The sequence below is a fragment of the Mastigoproctus giganteus genome, chromosome 8 (genome assembly GCF_048544385.1).
Source record: "Mastigoproctus giganteus isolate SK-2022 chromosome 8, ASM4854438v1, whole genome shotgun sequence".
In the NCBI taxonomy this organism is placed as follows: Eukaryota; Metazoa; Arthropoda; class Arachnida; order Uropygi; family Thelyphonidae; genus Mastigoproctus; species Mastigoproctus giganteus.
In genome coordinates this window covers 228439100-228461697 of record NC_143582.1, presented here as the reverse complement: position 1 = coordinate 228461697, position 22598 = coordinate 228439100, and the positions used below count along the sequence as shown (strand labels likewise).

Sequence of the window (22598 nt, the reverse complement as noted above, 5' to 3'; positions counted from 1 at the left end):
CAACAGTATCAAAAGCCTTTCTAAGATCCAAGTATATAATATCAAAGTTATTCCCTGCATCCAGTTCTTTTGTGACTGCATCATAGTATCCAATCAAGTTGGTCAGGCAATACTTCCCCTTAACAAAACCATGCTGTGTCTGAGCTATAACTGAAGTCTTGTCTAAATGATCCTGCAGTGCTTCTTTAACCAGTGCCTCCATTAATTTTCCTGGAACAGAAGTTAAGCTCACAGGTCTATAATTACTTGTGTCAGCCTTTGATCCTCCTTTGTGAATTGGGGTCACATTTGCACATTTCCAGTCTATGGGTACCTCCCCTGAGTCCAAGGAAGCTCTCATAATTATGGCTAAGGGTTTGCTTACTTCCTTTGCTGCCTCCTTTAATATAACTGGATAGATCCCATCCACCCCGGGTGCCTTTCTTGTGTTTATCTTCAACAGTTTCTCCTCCACTTTACTCCCAGTTATTTCAAGATTCTGTAGCTTACTGCTAGAGTTGAATACACCTCTGGCATTCCCCTCGCTGAATAACTCCTCATGTGTGAATGTCGATGCAAAATATTCATTTAGTTTGTTAGCTACCTGAGCAGGATCATCAACAGTTGACCCATCAATATCAAGCGGACCAATTTGATTCATCCCCTTCCTTCTAGAGTTTGCATAAGTAAAGAACTCTTTGCTGTTTTTCTTTGCATCCATTGCCAAGGATTTCTCGTAATCTGCCTTCGCCTGCCTAACCTCCTTTGTAACTTGGTTGCATATCAACTTGTATCTATCATAGGCTTCTGTGTCATGTGTTAATTTGTATGTATCCCATGCATTTTTCTTTTCTGCCATATGCCGCATTAGTTCATCTGACATCCATTTTGGCCTAAACGTTGAACAATATTTCTTAGTTGGTATGTAAAGCCTAGTAGCTTCCAAGATAAGTTCTTTGAATGCTTCCCATTTTGAATGTGCAGTTGGTAACATCATCAGTTGGTCCCACTGTATAGAATTTAAATACTGTCTCAGTCCATCGTAGTCGCCTTTATGGAAGCAATAACCCTCCCCTTTACCCCTAATGATAGTTACCTCTTTGAGTAAATCCCACTTCAGCACACTGTGATCACTGCCACCTAGTGGTTCATTTATCTGCAGATTCTTAATGCATGAAGAATCACTGCTGATAATCAAATCAAGAGTATTACTCCCTCTAGTTGCCTCCCGAACATGCTGATGTAGAAAACAATCATCCAATAAATCCACAAAAGCCCTGCTAGTGTGTGAGTAACCAGCCCCCAAATTCCAGTCAATATCTGGGAAATTAAAAGCTCCCATTATAAGACTCTCTGATTTACTGGCCCACTCTATTTCCCTGTACAGTTCCTTATTATACTCATCAGAGTCATTAGGCCTATAGCACACTCCTACTCTCAATTTTGATCTCCCAATGTTTATGTCACACCAAACTGACTCAACACTGCACTGTCCAGCGATGTCGACTGGCTTCACTTCCTTGGTTTTTATGTGTTTCTTAACTAATACCATAACCCCTCCCCCCCTTTCTATCCTGTCTATCCTTTCTGTAGACGTTGTACTCCCCAAATTGCAGTTCTGCATCCCTTATATCTGTGTGACACCACGTCTCTGATATCCCAACAATATCTGCCTTCGATGTTTTGAGCAATACCTCAAATTCATCAAATTTATTTACTAAACTCCTAGCATTGGTGTACACGCAAGTATACCTGCACCTGTTTCTATTCTTAGCTACCCTAAATATATGATATACTTATGATATACTACCCTAAATATAAAAAATATATGATATCAAAATTATTTTTTGCATCCAGTTCCTTTGTAACCACATCATAATATCCTATCAAATTTGTCAGACAAGCCTTTCCCTTAACAAACCCATGCTGTGTCTGAATTATTGCTGCAGTCTTGTCTAGATGATCCTGCAATGCATCTTTAACCAGTGACTCCATTATTTTACCCGGAACAGAAGTTAAACTAACTGGTCTGTAATTACTCGTGTCACCCTTCGATCCCCCTTTGTGAATTGGGGATACATTTGCACATCTCCAGTCTGTGGGAACCTCCCCTGAGTCCAAGGACGCTCTCATAATCATGGCTAAGGGTTTGCTTAGTTGCTTTGCCGCCTCCTTTAATATAACTGGATAGATCCCATCCACCCCAGGTGCTTTTCTTATGTTTAACTTCAACAATTTCTCCTCCACTTTGCTTTCAGTTATTCCAAAATCATTAAGTATCCTGCTACAATTTGATAACCTTCTGCCATTTTCAAACCTTAATAATTCCTCATGTGTGAATTTAGATGCAAAATACTCATTCAGTTTGTTTGCTATCTGAGCAGGATCATCAACAGTCGAACCATCGATGTCAAGTGGACCAATCAGATTCATCCCCTTCCTTTTAGAGTTTATATAAGTAAAGAAATCCTTGCTGTTTTTCTTAGCATCTTTTGCCAAGGATTTCTCGTAATCTGCCTTCACCGTAATTTGTCACCTGATTACAGACTAGCTTATATCTGCCATAGGCTTCTGAGTCGCTTGATAATTTATATGCATTTTTCTTCTCTATTATGAGTCTCATTAGTTCATTAGATAACCATTTAGGCCTAAACCTTGAACAATATTTCTTAATAGGTATTAAACTTTTAGTAGCTTCCACGATTAATTCCTCGAACGCTTCCCACTTAGAATTTACTGTTGGTAACATCGTTAGTTGATCCCACTGTACAGAATTTAAAAACTGTCGGAGAGCACTGTACTCACCTTTACGGAAGCAAAAATCCTTTCCTTTACCCCTGATGGTAATTAAATCTTTAAGTAAATCCCACATCAGTACACTGTGATCACTACCACCTAGTGGTTCCTTTATCTGCAAATTCTTAATACACGAATGATCACTGCTGATAACCAGATCAAGAGTATTACTTTCTCTGGTTGCCTCTCAATAATTTTCACAAGATTAAAATTATTTAAGTATACAAATAGAGTTCAATCCACTAAATTACTACCATTTTGATCCCCTTTCACATATACTGTGTATGTTGTTGTTGTTTGGTTTTTAGGAGCATTAGCAACTAAGGCCACATTGCTCCAGGATATGCGGTGGTCATTCCTTAACCTTTCCGCATCCTCCGTATTTGGTGGTGACGGGCTCGAACCCCGGTCTAATCAAGAAGCGTGTGTTACGCACTGCTGCTCCTTCCCACCTGGCTACGGAGGCGCCTATACTGTGTATGTGTTACAAAGTATGAGTATTGTCTCAATCATACCAATATAAACCTTGTTGCTCTACCTGTATGGCAGCAGTACTTTCAAAGCCAATAAAGGTCATAGTTTGGAACGTACAGAATTTAAACACAAGATGGTGGTTGGATGCCACATCAGTAAGCTTTCTGTGAGTGCACCTAATCTGAGCTTCCCAAAATCCACTGTGGTAGATGATATTAGTATTACTAGTGGAAAATAATGCAAGAAAGAAAGCAAGCTTATACAGCATCAGCCAAAAAATAAAATAAAACCCATTTCCCACATCACCTGTTCAATCCTCCTAATAACATGTCAACACCAGATGGAAGTTAATTCCAAGAAAACTATCCGCTGGTTAAAGTAAATTTTTGCACATCTATCCTGCAACCATACTTCAAGCATACATAAATTTATGCCCCTTTGTGTGTTGTCGAAGCAAGAGAAAGGATGTCATCAGCATTTAGCTTACTCAATCCATTCAAAGCCTTAAACACCTCAATCAGATCTCTTCACAGGTGGTTAACTTCCAGACACTGCAATTTGCAGAACTGAAGTCTTTCTTGGCAAGAGTACCCTTTTGTTTCCCTTACTAATATTTTTTCCCTTCACTGCAATCATTCCAAGAGATCCACATTTCTCATAAATGGGGCTTCCAGATCTGCATGCAGTATTCAAGATTTTTTTAACCATTTTTTTATGCAATGGAATATAATTAACTAGATTAAGAATATACCAATAGGGATCTGTTGGCATATTCAAAAATGGAAAGCCATAGTTGATCTCTCAATGGAGAAGGCTGAATGTGTTCACAAAATTATGAAACAAATTTGACTATCATAAAGATGGCAGTTTATTTACTTCCAAAATCAATCAGAATTAATTTCTAAAATGAGAAGTTCTTTACAAGGCAGCATGTATATGCTGTATATAGAACAATACATGCTAATAAAAAAACATTAAGGAACAATAAGTAATAAATTCCAATAAAAAATTGTTTAAATTATTGAATGTTAATGGAAAAAAATATATATTGAAAAGAAGAGTAAAAGGAAAATGATTATTATACTTCTTATCAAAGTAATCAAGTTAATCAATAATGAAGGTAGTGAAAGTATTAGAATTTACCACAAGCAAGAGTTTTCGATTTGATAAGAAAATGTTCTAATTCATCTCCCTAAATGAACTTTTAAAATCAGTATGTTAAAAAACTATTCAGTTTTTAATCAGAGTAGCAAAAATGATTTGGGCAAGGTTTATCTATTACAACTGTGGAAGAGTGTCTAAGAAGCTTTGAGGGGCAATTAAAATTTATATTTTTTTATAGCTAAGGACAATCAATTGGGGCAGAAATAAGTTTATTCAAAAGGTTATAGTCGAGTATAGTGTGCAGTTGTTTTGAAGGCAATAAATGCAAATGGGTGTACCAGTAATTATAGGTTTTGGTATAATAGTTTAATTAGTAATTAATTAGCCAAGCTTATTTTGAAAATAATCAAAAGCATCTCGCTGGCTGTAATTATATGACAAGTGATTCAGTACTGTTAACTTCTCACCATAATTACTGTTTCAATACAAATCGTGGGAGGTAAGTTATTTTCAACATAAGCATGGCTACTTAATTAAATTGGCACCTCCGTAGCCAGGTGGGCAGGAGCAGCAGTGTGTAGCACACACTTCTTAATTAGACCAGGATTTGAGCCCGTGACCACCAAACCAAATATGAAGGATGTGGAAAGGTCAGGAAATGACCACCGCATATCCCCAGAGCAATATGGCCTTAGTTGCTAATGCTCCTAAAAACCAAATAACAAACAAACAAACAAACAAACAAACTTAATTAAATTTATTAATACAGAAATTAGAAATTTCTTGGCTGTAATTAGATAATATGAGAGTTTTAGTGACACCTAAGGTGAGAAAATGTGACACCTATAATAGATAAATTTTAGGAAATTGGACCAAATTTCAACTGCATATTTGAACATTTTCAGAGTTGGGAGAACAATCAATTTGCAAATAGTAATCACAGAAGGAAACAGCTGTGAAGCCTCTAAGCATATGTTTAAATAAACCTAGTCTTCAAGTTAGAAAGTAAGTGAGAATAATGTTTAGCATCTAAAAATAGTTTTTGGCTAAATGCTAAGAGTATGAAGAAGTTGGTTTATGCACGAGTACTGTACATACGTGATTTCTACTACTCGAGTAGTACGAATGCATCATTTAATTATATCTCATATTGTGAATACCTTCATGAGTGGCTGAGGTATTGCATTGCTTTGAATAAGTAATGGGTTGTCACTATTGCAACAACAGGGTACCTGCAATGAGTAAGCCAACAAGCTTCGAAGCAGTGCCATCTGGGTGGTGGTATCTGCTAAGAATAAGTAACATTAGTTTTCTCCACTGGCAAAGCGCTACTTATTCAAAGCAGTGCAATATCTCAGCCATACCTTAGCCAAGTGCAATATCTTAGCCAAGAAATATTTTTAGATTAAATCATGCACACCATCAAACATCTCTCCTATTGTGGAGTTACACTTCATAACTGGGTTGTCACTATTACAACAACAGGGTACTTGCCCAACCACCAATAAGTAAACAAACTTCAAAATGGTGCTGTCTGGATGGTGGTATCTGCCGAGAATAAGTAACATTAGTCTTCTCCACTGAAGCTTTACTTATTCAAAGCAGTGCAATACCTTGGTCACTCGCTGTGAAGATATTCACAATATGAGATATAATTAATTAAATTATGAATTCATACTACCTGGGTAGTAAAAATGATATATGTGCAGTACCCATGCATAAACCAACTTCTTCATGTTTAGCATGATAATGAAAGAGGAGATCTAAGTCATTCTAATTTCAAAAGTTCTATTAATTAAAATAGATAGGTGCAATAAATAAGAATGAAATGGAACAGAATGGAATGAAATCTGAGTAGAAGTGGCCAACACATAAAAGTCACAGTAATTATATTCAACAAAAGGATAGAAACGGCCAACTTTTTTTGTACAAAGATAAATGGTTAATTTTGAAAATATGTATGCATGAAATTACCTCAGAACATCCAAATGGAATGTTTCCAACATAAAGTCGCCTAGCCTGCCTTGTAATAGTACTACCTACTATAGGAACAGGAGCTACACCTGGAGCAGCTAGAAGTGTGGCTGGAATTTGGCCTGCCGCTACAGAGTTAAAAAGAAAACAAATAAGAAAGTAACATTTATTACTGCAGATTATAAAATTTAGAGAATTTCTACTTCTGCTAGACGTTATGAAGTGAGAAAATACTATTCAAAGTTGCGATAACAGTAATTTATGTTGTGTAAAATGTTAAAAGTAATTCACCTGATACAAAAGGCTACTATTTGAGTCACATAATATGTGAACTTAATTATAAAGGAATGAACACTCCATAATATTAAGAAATTACTTAAAAATCATCAGATACTATTATCTGACAATCATACACTTTTTAATGGAAGACAATTTCTGAAAGCTGTTGTTCTGAATTATGGACATAAACAGAAGCAATCCATCTAAGAATGGCTGAGGAAATTTGAGAGAGGAGTGTGAAAATAGTAAAATTTGAGTCAAATTAAAATAATAACAGCTGCAGTAAAAGTTACACTTCTTATGTTGGCTTTAAAAAAATTATTTAAAATGTAATCTGAAAGCAGCAATCCAATAATTGCTCAAAAATAGGTTCATCATTAATAAGTCAAGAGCTTGTACAAGCCAGTTTCATTCCTATGTAAATATATAATTCTTCTACAAACTAAAAAATCAGTATAACTCAATCTGAACACTACTGAAATGATGAAATTCATGCTATTAGAAATTACACATTATTGTGGGCCTCAGAAGTGAAACTGGAGGGAATGAATACTTGAAATCAGTACTGTTTTTTTTTTTTGCTGTGCTGTGTCAGCTTGCTTGCATCATTTGTCACTACTAATGCTAATAAAACACACCCAATTTGTTAGGTATAATTCTTTAAATTAATGAGGTGCAACCAAAGAGGTCCAGATCAATTTTATTGTGCAACTTCTCTAGGATGGCTGTTCATTCTGCCTGTGATTTTAACACATTTCAATGTGCATGAACAACATACATTCATGCAAGAATTAGACTGAACAACTCCTACCAACAGGAGCAGAAAGCAGTATGCATATTTTGTTTCTCATAAAAATGTGTGACCATTTTTTTTTCTTAGAGCACAGAAATAATACAAAATTTTTGTAATTCAGAAATATGTAAGTAATAATTCAGTTATTTAGCCAAATTTGTTAGGATAAAATTGTGAGATTGGTTTAAAAGATTCAGCTCATAAAACTCATGAAAATTTGTAAAGGATCACTGATCCAGTCCAATTTAATTTACTGTTTGAATATTAATTTTTACTAAAGAAACACTCCTTTTAAAACTAAATGGATTTCTTCATTACAACAATGCACCAGCTCAAAATATTCTTTCTGTACGATAATTTCTTTGGAAGAAGGGGGGATTACAACTTCACCAACATATTTATCAGATTTGACCAACTTTCATGCCACATAATTCTTTTCTCTCTCTTTAATATGTTTCCATTTCAATTAAAATCAATGAAAGAAGAAAGATTCTCTAACATTCTTAATGTTGACGAGAATGCAATTGATCTCCTGAAGAGTATTTCAGAGACTTCTATAAAACATTTCCAAAACTAGCAGTATCACTGCTTAAAGTTTGTAACTTACAAGTTTTTACTGGCTTCAGGGCTGCTATGAAGTAGAAAAGTTCTTTAACATACAAAGGGTACTAGGAAAGTTTTGCAATATGACGCAACAATGAATCACAGGAAGCTGCTTGTTGCTGCATGTTGAGACATGTTCATACGTGCATAGTAGCCGCCACGCCAAGTCGATGGGCTCAGTTATTCATTAGTAGTGAGAGTGTAAAGTGCTTGCGATGGCATCGTGGTCACGAAATGAGATAAGGACAGTTTTGCGGTATAATTTCGTGCGTGGTTTAACCATAGACCAGTGCTTAGAAGAAATGACTCTTGCACTAGATGATGATTGTCCACATCGTACAACAATATTTAGGTGGTATAGAGAATTCCAAAGGGGAAATTTCACTCTGGGGGATTCTGAGAGGCCGGGAAGGCCACGAACGTTAGTTACGGAGGAAAACGTTACTGCTGTGAGGAAAATGCTTGACGAAAACAGGCGAGTGACCTACCAACAGATAGAGGATACTTTGGGCCTAAATGCACCAGCAATTCGTTCGATTCTGCAAGATCATTTGCACGTGAAGAAACTTTGTTCTCTCTGGGTGCCGCATCAACTGACTGAAGAGCAGATGACACGACGTGTGACTTGGTGCCGGGAGATGTTAAAAAAGTTTGATAAGGGACAATCTCGGTATGTGAACAACATCGTGACAGGTGACGAGACTTGGCTGTACTATTACGATCTGCCGACCAAGGCTCAAAACAAAGTTTGGGTCTTTGATGATGACGACACACCCGTAATTGTCAGAAAATCCCGATCTGTAAAGAAGAAAATGATAGCTGTATTTTTCAAATCGAGTGGAATTGTGGAACGTGTCATTTTGGACACGCAGAAGACAGTCACAGCTAAGTGGTATACTGAACAATGCCTGCCTAAAGTCATTGGATCTATGAAGAACCTGCGGCCAAAGTCAAGAATGGACACCTGGTACCTCCATCACAAAAATGCTCCAGCTCACCGCGCCAAAGCCTGCACCGAATATTTGACCACGACAGGACTGAAACTTCTCGAGCACCCTCTCTACAGTCCAGACCTTGCTCCCTGCGACTTTGCACTGTTCCCGCATGTGAAAATGAAGCTAAAAGGGAGGCGGTTTTCCAGTGATGAGGACCTTCTACGGGCTTGGGACAACGAGTGTGCTTTACTCCCTAGTGAAACTTGGCAGAACTGGTTTAAAGATTGGTTTCGGAGGATGGAGAGGTGTATTGAATGTAGAGGAAATTACTTTGAAAAAATTAAATAAACAAAGTTGTATTGCAAAACTTTCCTAGTACCCTTTGTATATACAAGGATTTCCTGACTACTGCTGTTCTGAATTTGAGGTCTTGTAGTACCATAATACATAAAATAATTTGGACGTATGCTAGATACATTGAACGAAACTAAGCAATTCAGTAGAAGCACCAATTTAATGATTTTTTTTTTTTTTTGTCACTTTTACTAATCACCAAATTTTGACTTTCAGCAAACATTGATAAATTTCAGATGTCTAAAACTGTGACTTTTGGCCAAACCTAGTGAAAAATTTGGTGATTTTTGCAGGCCAGTTGACAGACAGTCAGCTGGACTAAGCCAACTGGCAATAATCTTGTTGCCTCTACTCAGCTAGTTCTTTTCAGTTAGCATGTTAATCTTGCCATATGCAAAAATTTCACGACTTCATATAACACATGTTGACCCTCCTTCCTATCTTTTTACCTCATCTTGATGCAATATGAATGGTTTAAACTAACCAAGACCTGTGAAAAGACAATCTCCCAAAGCATTCCTAATTCAATTCACTAATGTGTGTGTGGTCTCAGTTCTAATCTCAAAGATGTCCATTTACATCAAGAATTTGGTAAGCCCAAATTACTTTTCTGAAAAAGTCTCTATTATCAGTTCCCTCAACCATCACTCACTTCATTTATCCTACATTATTTGCCACATTGCAATTGCTGCTTACATACTTCATGAGAGAATGAAGCATTCATGGGATGACTTGCACCTGTCATGAAGTACTAAGGGCACTCTCTCACCAAGAGAGCTTACTGTTTTCAATGCATGTGATTGAAACCCTATGAATATACTGCATGCTTGGCAGATAACTCTTGTATAATAACAGTACATCTACTGATGGGCACCTTGCTTATTCCAGTAATATCTGAGCACTGCAATAGATCCTTAAAGAAATGCCATATTGTGTTACAATAATTAGTGGTTCCACATCTGAGGAAACACAGATGTAGGACAGATGTATGGAAATTTGCCTTTAGCCAGTGGGTAGTTGGTTGGTGGAACAGACTTCCATCCCTTGTTGTGAAAGTTGATAGCCTAAATAAATTTAAGGCTCAGCTGGACAGGTATTTTGAACGAACAGAGGTAGGAATGGAAGTGTTTTTTTTTTTTTTTTTTTGGCTGATGCTGCATAAGCTTACTTTCTTGCATCATATGCCTCTACTAATGCTAATGCTAATCTGCCAGATTTTATCATGTCATCCAGTAGGCCCATCTCATTAAAGAAAATTTTTATGAATAACTTAATTACATGCATTCACTTTTATATGGTCATCATCACTGTATGTCATTTTTAAATGTCAAAGTAATACAAAATGTATAGAAAGTACTCAAAAAAAAAAAAATAATAATAATAAAAAAGAACAAAACAGAATTCAGAGCTGTTACATCTGTTGAACTTTTCACATCATCAATGTTATTGCCTCAGAAGATGTGCTCTGAATGTGGCATACCTAACCTGATCAAATGGAAATAAAACAATTACACAACTTCATGTCAATCACTGTTAATAACATTTTGTGAAGGACAAAAATGCTCTTGCCCAGCAGCAATCACTATCATTCAAGTGGGAAACAATAGTTTTGGTTCCAATGTGCTCATTTTCTTTCAAAATCTAATCACTAGTTTCTTTTCTGAACTGTAGTCATACCTTGGGTATTCAGTAGGAGAAAACAAAATATTTTCTCTCCCATTAATGGGACAAAAAGATGTGGAATGGAACTATTAAAGTTACAAACAAATTAATGGAGGCACTGGTTAAAGAAGCACTGCAGGATCATCTAGACAAGACCTCAGTTATAACTCGGACACAGCATGGTTTTGGTAAGGGAAATTCTTGCCTGACCAATTTGATTGGATACTATGATGTGGTCACAAAGGAACTGGATGCAAGGAATAACTTTGATATCATATATTTGGATCTTGGAAAGGTTTTTGATACTGCTGCACATGAAAGACTGCTGCACAAATTTGAGCAGTGTGGCATTGGAGGCAAATTGCTGATACAGATAAAGGGATGGTTGAGTGGGAGAAGACAGAGAGTGGTAATCAATGAACACTGCTCTTCGTCGACTAATGTTATTAGTGGAGTCCCTCAAGGTTCAGTGTTGGGTCCATTGTTGTTTTCTGTATTTATAAATGATATTGATGATGGTATATCAGGCTTAAAGTCCAAGTTTGCAGGGTTGTTAAGGACACTAATGACAGTACACTGCTGCAACAGGATTTAGAAAAGTTGAGCAGATGGGCTGAGAGTAGTAGTAGTAGTGGCATGTTATGCAAGAAAGCAAGTGTATGAGCTTATGCAGCATCAGCCAAAAAAAAAAAAAAAAAAAAAAAAATCACACCATTCCCTCCAAATGCTTGTCCAGTTCCTCCTTAAATTTATTTAACCTATCAACTTCCACAATGACAGATGGCTATTTGGTTTTTAGGAGCATTAGCAACTAAGGACATATTGCTCCGGGGATATGCGGTGGTCATTCCCTGACCTTTCCGTATTTGGTGGTGACGGGCTCGAACTCCGGTCTAATCAAGAAGCGTGTGCTATTCACTGCTGCTCCTGCCCACCTGGCTACGGAGGTGCCTCAACCGACAGATGGAAGTTTGTTCCAGCAATTAACCACCCACTGACTAAATGCAAATTTCCGCACATCTATTCTACATCTGTCTTTTCTTAATTTGAATTTATGCCCCCTTAGGTTCGTAATCTGAACAAGTGGAAGGATCCCATCAGAATTCAGTGTTCAACCCATTCAAGGCCTTATACACCCCAATCAGATCACCGCACAGGTGCCTAGTCTCCAGCCACTGCAATTTGCAGAACTTAATCCTCTCTTGGTAAGAGGATCCCTTCATTCCCCTCACCAATCTTGTTGCCCTTCTCTGTTCACGCTCAAGCAAATCTACATCCTTCCTAAAATGAGGCCTCCAGACCTGTACGCAGTACTCAAGGCATGGCCTGACCATTGCCTTATACAGAGTGACAATCACCTCTTTTCCCTGCTAGCAAAATTCCTATATATCATTGACAAAACCCCATGACCTGCCCTGGCAGTCTGTCTGCATTTCTCAGAAAACTTCAGATCAGATCTGACTGCACAATTACTCCCAGGTCTTTTTCTATCACCTTAATTGTAGAACCACACAGTTGGTACTTTTCTCTTGGGTTACTTCTACCCATATGCAGTACTTTGCATTTGTCAAGGTTAAACTTCAGTTGCCACTTCTCAGCCCATCTGCCCAAATTATCTAGATCCTGTTGCAGTAGCACACTGCCATTACTGTCATTAACAACCCTGCCAACCTTTGTATCATCTGCAAATTCGGCACTAAGCCTGATATACCTTCATCAATATCATTGATAAATATAAAAAACAACAGTGGACCCTACGGGACTCCACTAATAACATTAGTCCACGAAGAGCAGCACCCATTGTTTACCACCCTCTGTCTTCTCCCACTTACCCATCCTTTTATCCATTGTAGCAACTTACCCTTAATACCATTCTGCTCCAATTTGTACAATAGTCTTCCATGCACAACAGTGTCAAAAGCTTTCCTGAAATCCAAATACATGATATGAAAATTATTTTTTGCATCCAGTTCCTTTGTAACCACATCATAATATCCTATCAAATTTGTCAGACAAGACTTTCCCTTAACAAACCCATGCTGTGTCTGAATTATTGCAGCAGTCTTGTCTAGATGATCCTGCAATGCATCTTTAACCAGTGACTCCATTGTTTTACCTGGAACAGAAGTTAAACTAACTGGTCTGTAATTACTCGTGTCACCCTTCGATCCCCCTTTGTGAATTGGGGATATATTTGCACATCTCCAGTCCATGGGAACCTCCCAAGTCCAAGGATGCTCTCATAATTATGGCTAAGGGTTTTCTTAGTTGCTTTGCCGCCTCCTTTAATATAACTGGATAGATCCCATCCACCCCAGGTGCTTTTCTTATGTTTAACTTCAACAATTTCTCCTCCACTTTGCTCTCAGTTATTACAAAATCATTAAGTACCCTGCTACAATTTGATAACCTTCTGCCATTTTCAAACCTTAATAATTCCTCATGTGTGAATGTAGATGCAAAATACTCATTGTTTGTTTGCTATCTGAGCAGGATCATCAACAGTCGAACCATCAATGTCAAGTGGCTAATCAGATTCATCCCCTTCCTTTTAGAGTTTATATATAAGTAAAGAAATCCTTGCTGTTTTTCTTAGCATCTTTTGCCAAAGATTTCTCGTAATCTGCCTTCGCCTGCCTAACCTCCTTTGTGACCTGATTACAGACCAGCTTATATCTGCCACAGGCTTCTGAGTTACTTGATAATTTATATGCATCCCATGCATTTTTCTTCTCTGTTACGATTCTCATTTGATGATTTGATAACCATTTAGGCCTAAACCTTGAACAATATTTCTTAATAGGTATGAAACTTTTAGTAGCATCCACGATTAATTTCTTGAATGCTTCCCACTTAGAATTTACTGTTGGTAACATCGTCAGTTGATCCCACTGTACAGAATATAAAAACTGTCTGAGACCACTGTACTCGGCTTTATGGAAGCAAAAACCCTTTCCTTTACCCCTGATGGTAATTAAATTAAGTAAATCCCACATGAGTACACTGTGATCACTGCCACCTAGTGGTTCCTTTATCTGCAAATTCTTAATACACGAATGATCACTGCTGATAATCAGATCAAGAGTATTACTCTTTCTAGTTGCCTCTTGAACATGCTGCTGCTGCAGAAAACAATCATCCAATAAATCCACAAAAGTCTGACTAGTGTGTGAATGACCAACCCGCAAGTTCCAGTCAATATCTGGGAAGTTAAAATCCCCCATTATAAGACATTCTGATTTACTAGCCCACTCTATTTCTCTGTACAATTGTTTAATGTACTCATTTGAGTCATTAGGCCTATAACACACTCCTACTCTTATTTTTGCAGTGCTTATGTCACACCAAACTGATTCAACAGTGCACTGATCATCTATATCAACTGGGTACACTTCTTTTGATTTTATGCTTTTCTTAATTAACAGCATAACACCTCCTCCCTTTCTATCCTGTCTATCCTTTCTGTACACATTGTACTCCCAAAATTCCAGTTCTGCATTCCTTATATCTGGGTGACACCACATCTCTGCTATCCCAACAATTTCCGCCTTTGATGTCTTGACCAACACTTCAAATTTATTTATACATACAAGCATACATGCACCTATTCCTATTCACCCTAACACATCCCATATACCCACCTATTTCACGATGACTGCCATCTGTCCCTGAAACCCCCAACACTCCTCGCTCCAGGTCGCTACTTATTCTAATAGAAGTTGTGCAAAAATCATCTTCACCTCTGCCTGCAGCTACTGTTAAACTATTAGTTCTTGTATCCCCCCCCAAGCTAGCAGTTTTCCGACCCATCTAACACTGCCTCGATAGCATTAGCAAATATTCTCGCACCTTTTCTATTTAAGTGTCTCCCATCCCTGTAGAAGCAGTCTCTCCTGTTAACAGGTACAGACCAGGCTGAAAAAAATTCTACCCCTTGAGCATTGCACAATCTTTTCAGGGCCGAATTGATCGACAAGGCTCTCATCATATACTCCCTCCTATCGTGTCTGGGCAGAACTGCAGACTCTTTCAAATTCAAATAAAGGTGGCAAATGAAGTTTAACATTGACAAATGTAAAGTACTACTTATGGAAAGCAGTAACCCCAGAGTAACGTATCAACTCTGTGGTACTACACTGACAGTGGTAGAGAATGAAAAGGACCTGGGTATAATTGTGCAGGCAGATATGAAGTTTTCTGAGCAGTGTAGATGGTCTGCAAGAGTAGCTCATGGTTTCTTGTCAAATGATATACAGGAATTTTACTAGCAGGGATAAGGAGGTGATTATTCCCTTGTATAAGGCAATGGTTAGGCCACACCTTGAGTACTGTATACAGGTCTGGAGGCCTCATTTTAAGAAGGATGTAGAGCTGTTGGAATGAGTACAGAGAAGAGCAACAAGATTAGTGAATGGAACGGAGAATGAAACATGCTGATGGGATTTTTCCTCTTGCCCAGAATAATCACCTGAGGGGGCATAAATTCAAATTGAGGAAAGATAGTTGTAGGACAGATGTGCAGAAGTTTGCCTTTATCCAGCAGGTAATTGGTTGGTGGAACAGACTTCTATCTTTTGTTTTGGAAGTTGATAGCCTAAATAAATTTAAAGCTGAGCTGGCCAGGTATTTGGAACGAATGGAGGGGTGAAATGGGAGCCTTTTTTTTTTTTTTTGGCTGATGCCATAAGCTTGCTTTCTTGCATTCAATTTTGTATTCAATGTTGAGTGCTCTTATAGTGCATAAAATTTTGTGCTTAAGATGCTGAAGCCTATTTCAACCAGATAATCAGTAACTATGAATAGTCACTTTGCAGAACAACAGAGCTCCATTACAGCTCTTGTATTACTTTACCTGGGATAGATGTCAGTAATTTTTACTTCACAACGAAATTATTCAGTGGGTTTTTCAAAGGACAATACTTCATCATTTGAAAAATGATGCTATGCATATGTTTCCTTCGGGCCTCATTTTCAAGTTTGCAAACTGAAGCTACATTTTGTCGCATAATACAACCAAATAGTTTTGAAACCAGTCACAACAGTGACTGAGTTGTTAACGAACAATGGATTCTCCTACTGGGTAATACTGTTTGATTAAAAATAATATTAGTTAGTTTAGGTTGACTGATGAATAAACATAGCTGTTTATCCCCAAGCTTTATCACAAGAGGGACAATATGGTCTCTAGGTAATAATGGCAGCAAAATATAACACAAAAAATTATTTTTCCTAATCTTTTTTTTAGTATGCTGTTCTTCCCCTACTCCACCTGGTGACAAACTGTTCTCAGGTGGCACACAGACCTTGAACGTATTTGTCAAGGCATGGTTATGTCAATACTACTAATGTACTATATAAATTATGCTAATTTATATTACATAAAAATATTAAAGCTACACAAAAGTCCTTAATTTTTAAATCAGAATTTTAGCCTATTTTTTTTTTATTATTTTTTTTTTTTTATCAAACTATGAAGTAGATACAATTAAAAATAATCACCTTGTAAGGTAGTGAGATCATCCAAGTTGGCTGGTATCTCTTTTAAGAAGAAAAAGTAGTCAACTACAACATTCTTGAAACCTAAATTATACATTCTAAACTAACTAAATTATGCTAAATTACACAATGCAAACAGTTGATAAAAAAATAAAAGTTTATATGCTAGGTGATGACATATATATAGTCATTTCTCAGTTTATGTGATACAGGAATGTACTACATAAATTCTGATACATTCCTGAAAAACAGTTTAAATTAAGATCTAGTTTCCATTAAAAAATAGCTTGTGTTTTTGGGGAGGGAAAATGCATACAAAGGTAAAGTCAATTCACAAGAATGAAATCTCAAATGATAAACAATTAGAGACATTTATTCATTTATTTATTCATATAACATATGAGGGAGGACTGAAAAGCAGTGCCTATTATAATGGATAACTTCTGAAGGAATAAGACAAATTAAAAAGAAAAAAGTACTTAAAAAAAAAATTCTTTAATTTTATGTATCATTTTGATACATATGCTCCATCTAACTCAATATATTTTGTGAAAAGTGGAATCATTATTATAATAAATCATAATCAATATATTTCCTCCAGTGTATACCTTTTCCATAAAATTCTTTCAGCTGAGAGGATAGTCAGCTCTTCCCAGCTGCTTTAACTTCAATAAAGTCATATTCTTTAAGCTTTGTGAACAGAAAAAAAAAAGTTGTTTGGAGGATATAAAAAAACTTCAAATCCCAGTGGTGAAAGAGAAATTCTTTCCAATGTTGCATCAGTGAAGCCACACGTTGTTGCATTCATCATCAAGCCTTCCTCACTTGATTATTATTATTTTTTAACTTATCGAATACATCAATGTACCAAAATGAATTGACCGTGGTCTCTTTTTCCAAAAATTTGGTGAAGACAAAATCCATGGAGTCCCAAAAAACAGTAAACATCACTCTGACATCTGATGCTTGTATTCTGAATTTTTTGGATATAGAGATGTGACGAATTTCCTTTAACTGTCTCCTGTTTTGTTAATCAGGTGACAGTTCTATCAAAATGGAGTCTTCATGCATGACTTAAAAAAATTCTATTGAAACAGGTCTGATTCTTCTTTTTTTTTTATGGAGGGGGGGGGAATTGTTTATTATAACTTTGGTGACATTTCAGTACCATAAGACTGAATTTTTTTATTTTTACTTTTATTTGTATAAAGGTCTTTATATAATTTTATGACTGAATGGCTGTTTTATATAAATAACATTTAAAACTTTTAAAAGTTATGATTTCATAATTTCTTAATGAATGTCAATCGAAAGAGAATAATGAATTTAACTAATGTAACTGAATATTCCTAATAGATCTAGTCACATTTGTTAGCCTATTCTTAAATATACTTAGAGATTCTGCAAGATATGACTTAATATTCTTAGAGCTTTTGTAATATTTGTAGAGTTTTTTTATCAGTGGTGTGGCATAAATATTGTATCTTGTAACTGATAGTGGAATTTTAGCATTTGAATTGTGGTAAATAAGTAGCTGAAGGTTCAAATCATGTAGATTGGCATATTTTTTTTTTAGCTAAGAAATTCTATATCTAGTAAGGCTATAGCTAATTTATAACTGTATGAATGTAACGGCATAGCATAACCATACAGCCAACACGCTTGATCTTTTTCTCACAAACAACCCTTTTAAGTACACAGTCGAAATGAGTGGTCCTTTAGGCACCTCAGTTTGTTTGCCATTACAAGAATGCAAAATGGGAGGACCTGCGAGATTTCTTTTCTTATTTTCCTTGGGCAGATTACTGTTTCAAAACTTCTGATGTCAACGTTTGCTCAGATCGTGTCAGTGAAATTATTCTTGCAGGAATGGAATCCTTTATCCCAAACTCCAATTTAAAATCTCGTGCTTTATCTAAACCTTGGTTTTCCAATAAATGTGCTAAGGCAGTTCAAGAGAAGAATGTTGCATAATTTATGCCCTCTCAGGTGATTTTTCTGAGCTAGAGGAAGAATCCCATCAGCGTTGAGCATGCTTAAACCATTCAAGGCTTTATACACCTCTATCAGATCACCTCGCTGGTGCCTAGTCTCCAGACACTGTAATTTGCAAAACTTAAGCTCTTACGAAGAAAGGCTTAAGTTTTGCAAATTACAGTGTCTGGAGACTAGGCACCAGCGAGGTGATCTGATAGAGGTGTATAAAGCCTTGAATGGTTTAAGCATGCTCAATGCTGATGGGATTCTTCCTCTAGCTCAGAAAAATCACCTGAGAGGGCATAAATTCAAATTGAGGAAAGACAGATGAGGAAAGACAGATGTAGGATAGACGTGCGGAAATTTGCCTTTAGCCAGCGGGTGGTTAGTTGGTGGAACAGACTTCCATCCCTTGTGGTGGAGGTTGATAGCCTAAATAAGTTTAAGGCTCAGCTGGACAGGTATTTTGAACGAACAGAGGGGTGAAGTGGAAGTGGTTTTTTTTTTTTTTTTTTTGGCTGATGCTGCATAAGCTTGCTTTCTTGCATCAAATGCCTCTACTAATGCTAATATCGTAATTGGTTTGTTTCCAATTTTTCAGTTTCATTTTCTGCCTACACCAAAGCTCACAACAATTGTAAAAGCAGTTATTAATCAGTCCAAACTAGATTTTGAACAGGCTAAGAGTAGAAAACTTGCTTCTTGCCCAAATGGTAGCCGAGCATTCTGGTCTCTTGCGAAAGCTACTGGCCCCAACTTTTGCCCATCTCTGCCTCCACTCTGTCAAAACCAGATGGTTCTGTTGTCACTTCAGCCGAGGACAAAGCTGACCTGCTAGCATCCCATTTTCCTTCCAACTCATGTATTAATGATCTTGGTAAAACACCTCCCACCATTCCCAGCACACTCCATTCAATGCCTCCTGTGATCTTCTGTCAAAAGGATGTCAGAAGGATTTTTATAAATCTTGATGCAAAGAAAGCTCCAGGTCTTGATGGTATTTCTCCACTTGTTCTCAAAACCTGTGCTCCAGAACTTACTCCTATTCTTTGCCACCTTTTTTCACTTTCTTATTCCAAAGGTGTTTTTCCTTCTGCTTGGAAATTTGCTCATATCCAGCCAGTTCCTAAAAAGAGTGACAAATCCCTTCTATCCAATTATCGTCCCATTGCAATTACTTCTACTCTTTCTAAAGTAATGGAGAAATCAATTAACCGCCAACTCTTAAACTACCTAGAAACCTTCCGTGTGATCAACGATCACCAGTATGGATTCCATTAGTGTCGACCCACTGGTGATATTCTGGCTTATTTTACTCATTTATGGACAAATTTAATGGAAAAGTTCGGTGAAACACAAGCAGTTGCTCTTGACATCTCAAAGGCTTTCAATCGTGTTTGGCATAAAGGGTCTTCTAAACAAGCTTCCATCTTATAGTTTGCCAACTGTTTTTTGTAATTGGTTATCCAGTTTTCTCTCTGATTGCTCACTGAGGGTGATGGTAGATGGTTCTCTGTCTTCTAACTTCTCCACTAATGCCAGTGTCACCCACTCTTTTCCCCTTGTATATTAATGACCTTCTTCCATTGACTGGAAATCCTATCCATAGTCTTGCCAATGATAGCATATTGCATTCCACTTTCTATCTTGCGAAATCTCGCCCTGCTCAATCAGCTTCAACTTCTCGAATATCCGCTACCAATTCCTTAAATGCTGATCTCCAGGTAATTCTCTAATTGGGCAAAGACAACTTAGTTGATTTCAATTTTTCCAAAACTCAGTCTTGTCTTATATCTTGCAAAAAGAATTCTTCTGCTCCTATGCTTATCTTTGGTGGCACTCTGATTTCTAGGCAAGATGATATATCTCTTTTGCAGATTACCCTGACTTCTAATCTCTTTTGGCATAAGCATATTACAAATAGTGCTTGCTCTGCATCAAAAAAACTTGGTTTTCTCTTTCGCTCTCGGTGTTACTTTTCTTCCAAACAGCTGTTCACTCTGTACAAATCCGCCCTACCATGGAATATTGTTCCCACATCTGGTGCGGTGCCCCCAAAACCTCTCTCAGGCTTCTAGATTCCATTCAGAAGAGGGCAGTTATGTTAATTAATGACTCCTCTCTAACAGAGTCTCTCCACTCGCTGTTTCATAGATGTACTGTTTATGCTGCGTGCCTTTTCTACAGATACTTCCATAGGCTCTGTTCTTCTGAATTGGCATCTATAATTCCCACTCTCTCTTTCAAAACAGTCCGAACATGTGCCACCACCAGCCAACATCCATTTGCTCTCCCACTTCAAAGAACCAACTTTTTATCTTCCTCGTTTATTCATTCAACTGTTGTTATCTGGAACAACCTTCCTTCATACCTAATTCCTGAAAATTACAGTCTACAGAAATTCAAGTCTAATGTCAACAAATATCATCTTTTGTCTTCTTAACCTCCAACCCAAGCATGGTACTAAGTACTATAGGTTCTAATACCTCTCGTGTTTGGGGTTTTCATAAAAAAAAATAAATAAATAAAAAAATAATACATATAATGTAAACCTGATAGCATAATACATACAGTAAAAGCCCAAAAATCTGAATGCCAGAAATCCGGACTTTTTAAATTTAGCAGCCTTTTGTGTGTGTGCGCACAACGCATGTGTGAGTGCCACAGATGTCCAGCGACAACAAGCAACCTCACGGTCGCCATTTTCAAACGAGCAATCAAACCATGGCAACGCTATAATTTTTGTCCTACTCTTTCCTTTTACCATATATAGCATAAGTATTTACAAGCCCATAATAATGGCTCCTAAAATAGATGAACTTCATGGTGTGAAGAGAAAGAAGAACATGTTGAAATTGAGTGACAAACTTGAAATAATTAACTAGAAGTGGTGTGAGCAAGACTGTTTTAATGGAAACATACAACATCGGAAAGTCTACAATTTACGATATAATAAAGGCAAAGAATAAAATTCTAGAATTCACAGCCTCGTCTGAGCCTTACAATAAAATTGCTGAGAGGAAAAGTTTACATCGGCCAAAATTAGAGAATCTCGATAAAGTGTTGCACGAATGGTTTTTGCTAAAATGATCGGAAGGTATGGCAATTTCTGGGACGATGCTTATTGCCAAAGCAAGGTCTTTTAAGGAGCAAATGAACATTGAATCAGAATGAACATTTAGTGATGGATGGCTTAGGAATTTCAAGACTTGTCATCCAGAGAAAGACAGTCGGCTGATACACAAGCAGCAACAGAATATAGTGCAACATTTGAAAAAACTGTATTTAACTACAGCCTTACAGCTGATCAAATTTATAATGCTGATGAAACAGTGGTTTACTGGAAGTGTTTGCCCACAAAAATTTTGGCTAGAAACCAAGAACGAAATGCAACAGGGTTTAAAATTAATAAGGAAAGAGTAACAGTTCTTATGTGTGCTAATGCTTCAAGGTCAGCATAAAATTAAGCTTTTGGTGATTGGCAAATTTCAGTGCCCACGGGCCTTTAAAGGAATTGTGCACTTACCTGTGATATATAAAGTTCAAAAGAATGCTTGGATGGACAAAGATATATTTTGCGATTGGTTGTTCACGATTTTGTTCCATCAGTTCGTCAGAATTTGAGAAACTTGGGGAAGCCTGCAAATACAAAGTGCCTGCTACTTCTCGACAACTGTAGGGCCCACCCGCATGAATCAAAATTAGTGTCTGATTGCGGAAATATTTTTGCATGTTACTTGCCACCAAACGTAACACCATTAATCCAACCCCTGGATCAAGGAGTCATTAGGAACTTTAAATGTCACTATAAAAATCATTTTATGACGAAAATGATGCATAAGAATGTCGACCCTTCAGAATTTCAACGCAGATATTTCAGAATTTCAAATGTTGCATCATTACAATCAATGATGTAACATTTTCACTCGTGACTGCATGGAATGCAGTCAAGCCTGTAACTCTTTTAAGAGTGTGGTGAAAGTTATGGCCAAACGTGGTGTTTGCAGCTCTACAATCTGATTGAAACGAAGATTTTGAAGTGAAAGAACTGAGGGAAACTGTTAAATTATGTACGGAAGACAACCCTCTACTCAAACTTAATGCAGATGACATAGAAGAGTGGATATGCATTGAAGATGATGTTGAAGTTGCAGTGACTTTCACTGATCAAG

At 37.1% G+C, this 22598-nt stretch overlaps 1 protein-coding gene across 1 annotated transcript in view; it reads right to left on the bottom strand.

Annotated features, from left to right (window-relative positions):
• The window catches only part of LOC150082396 (splicing factor U2AF 50 kDa subunit-like), a 282501-nt gene that overhangs the window by 161094 nt on the left and 98809 nt on the right, over positions 1-22598 (bottom strand). The window contains exon 4 of the mRNA XM_090380538.1: positions 6328-6455. Coding sequence (XP_090236664.1) covers positions 6328-6455 — 128 coding nt within the window. The remainder of the gene's footprint in view (positions 1-6327; positions 6456-22598) is intronic.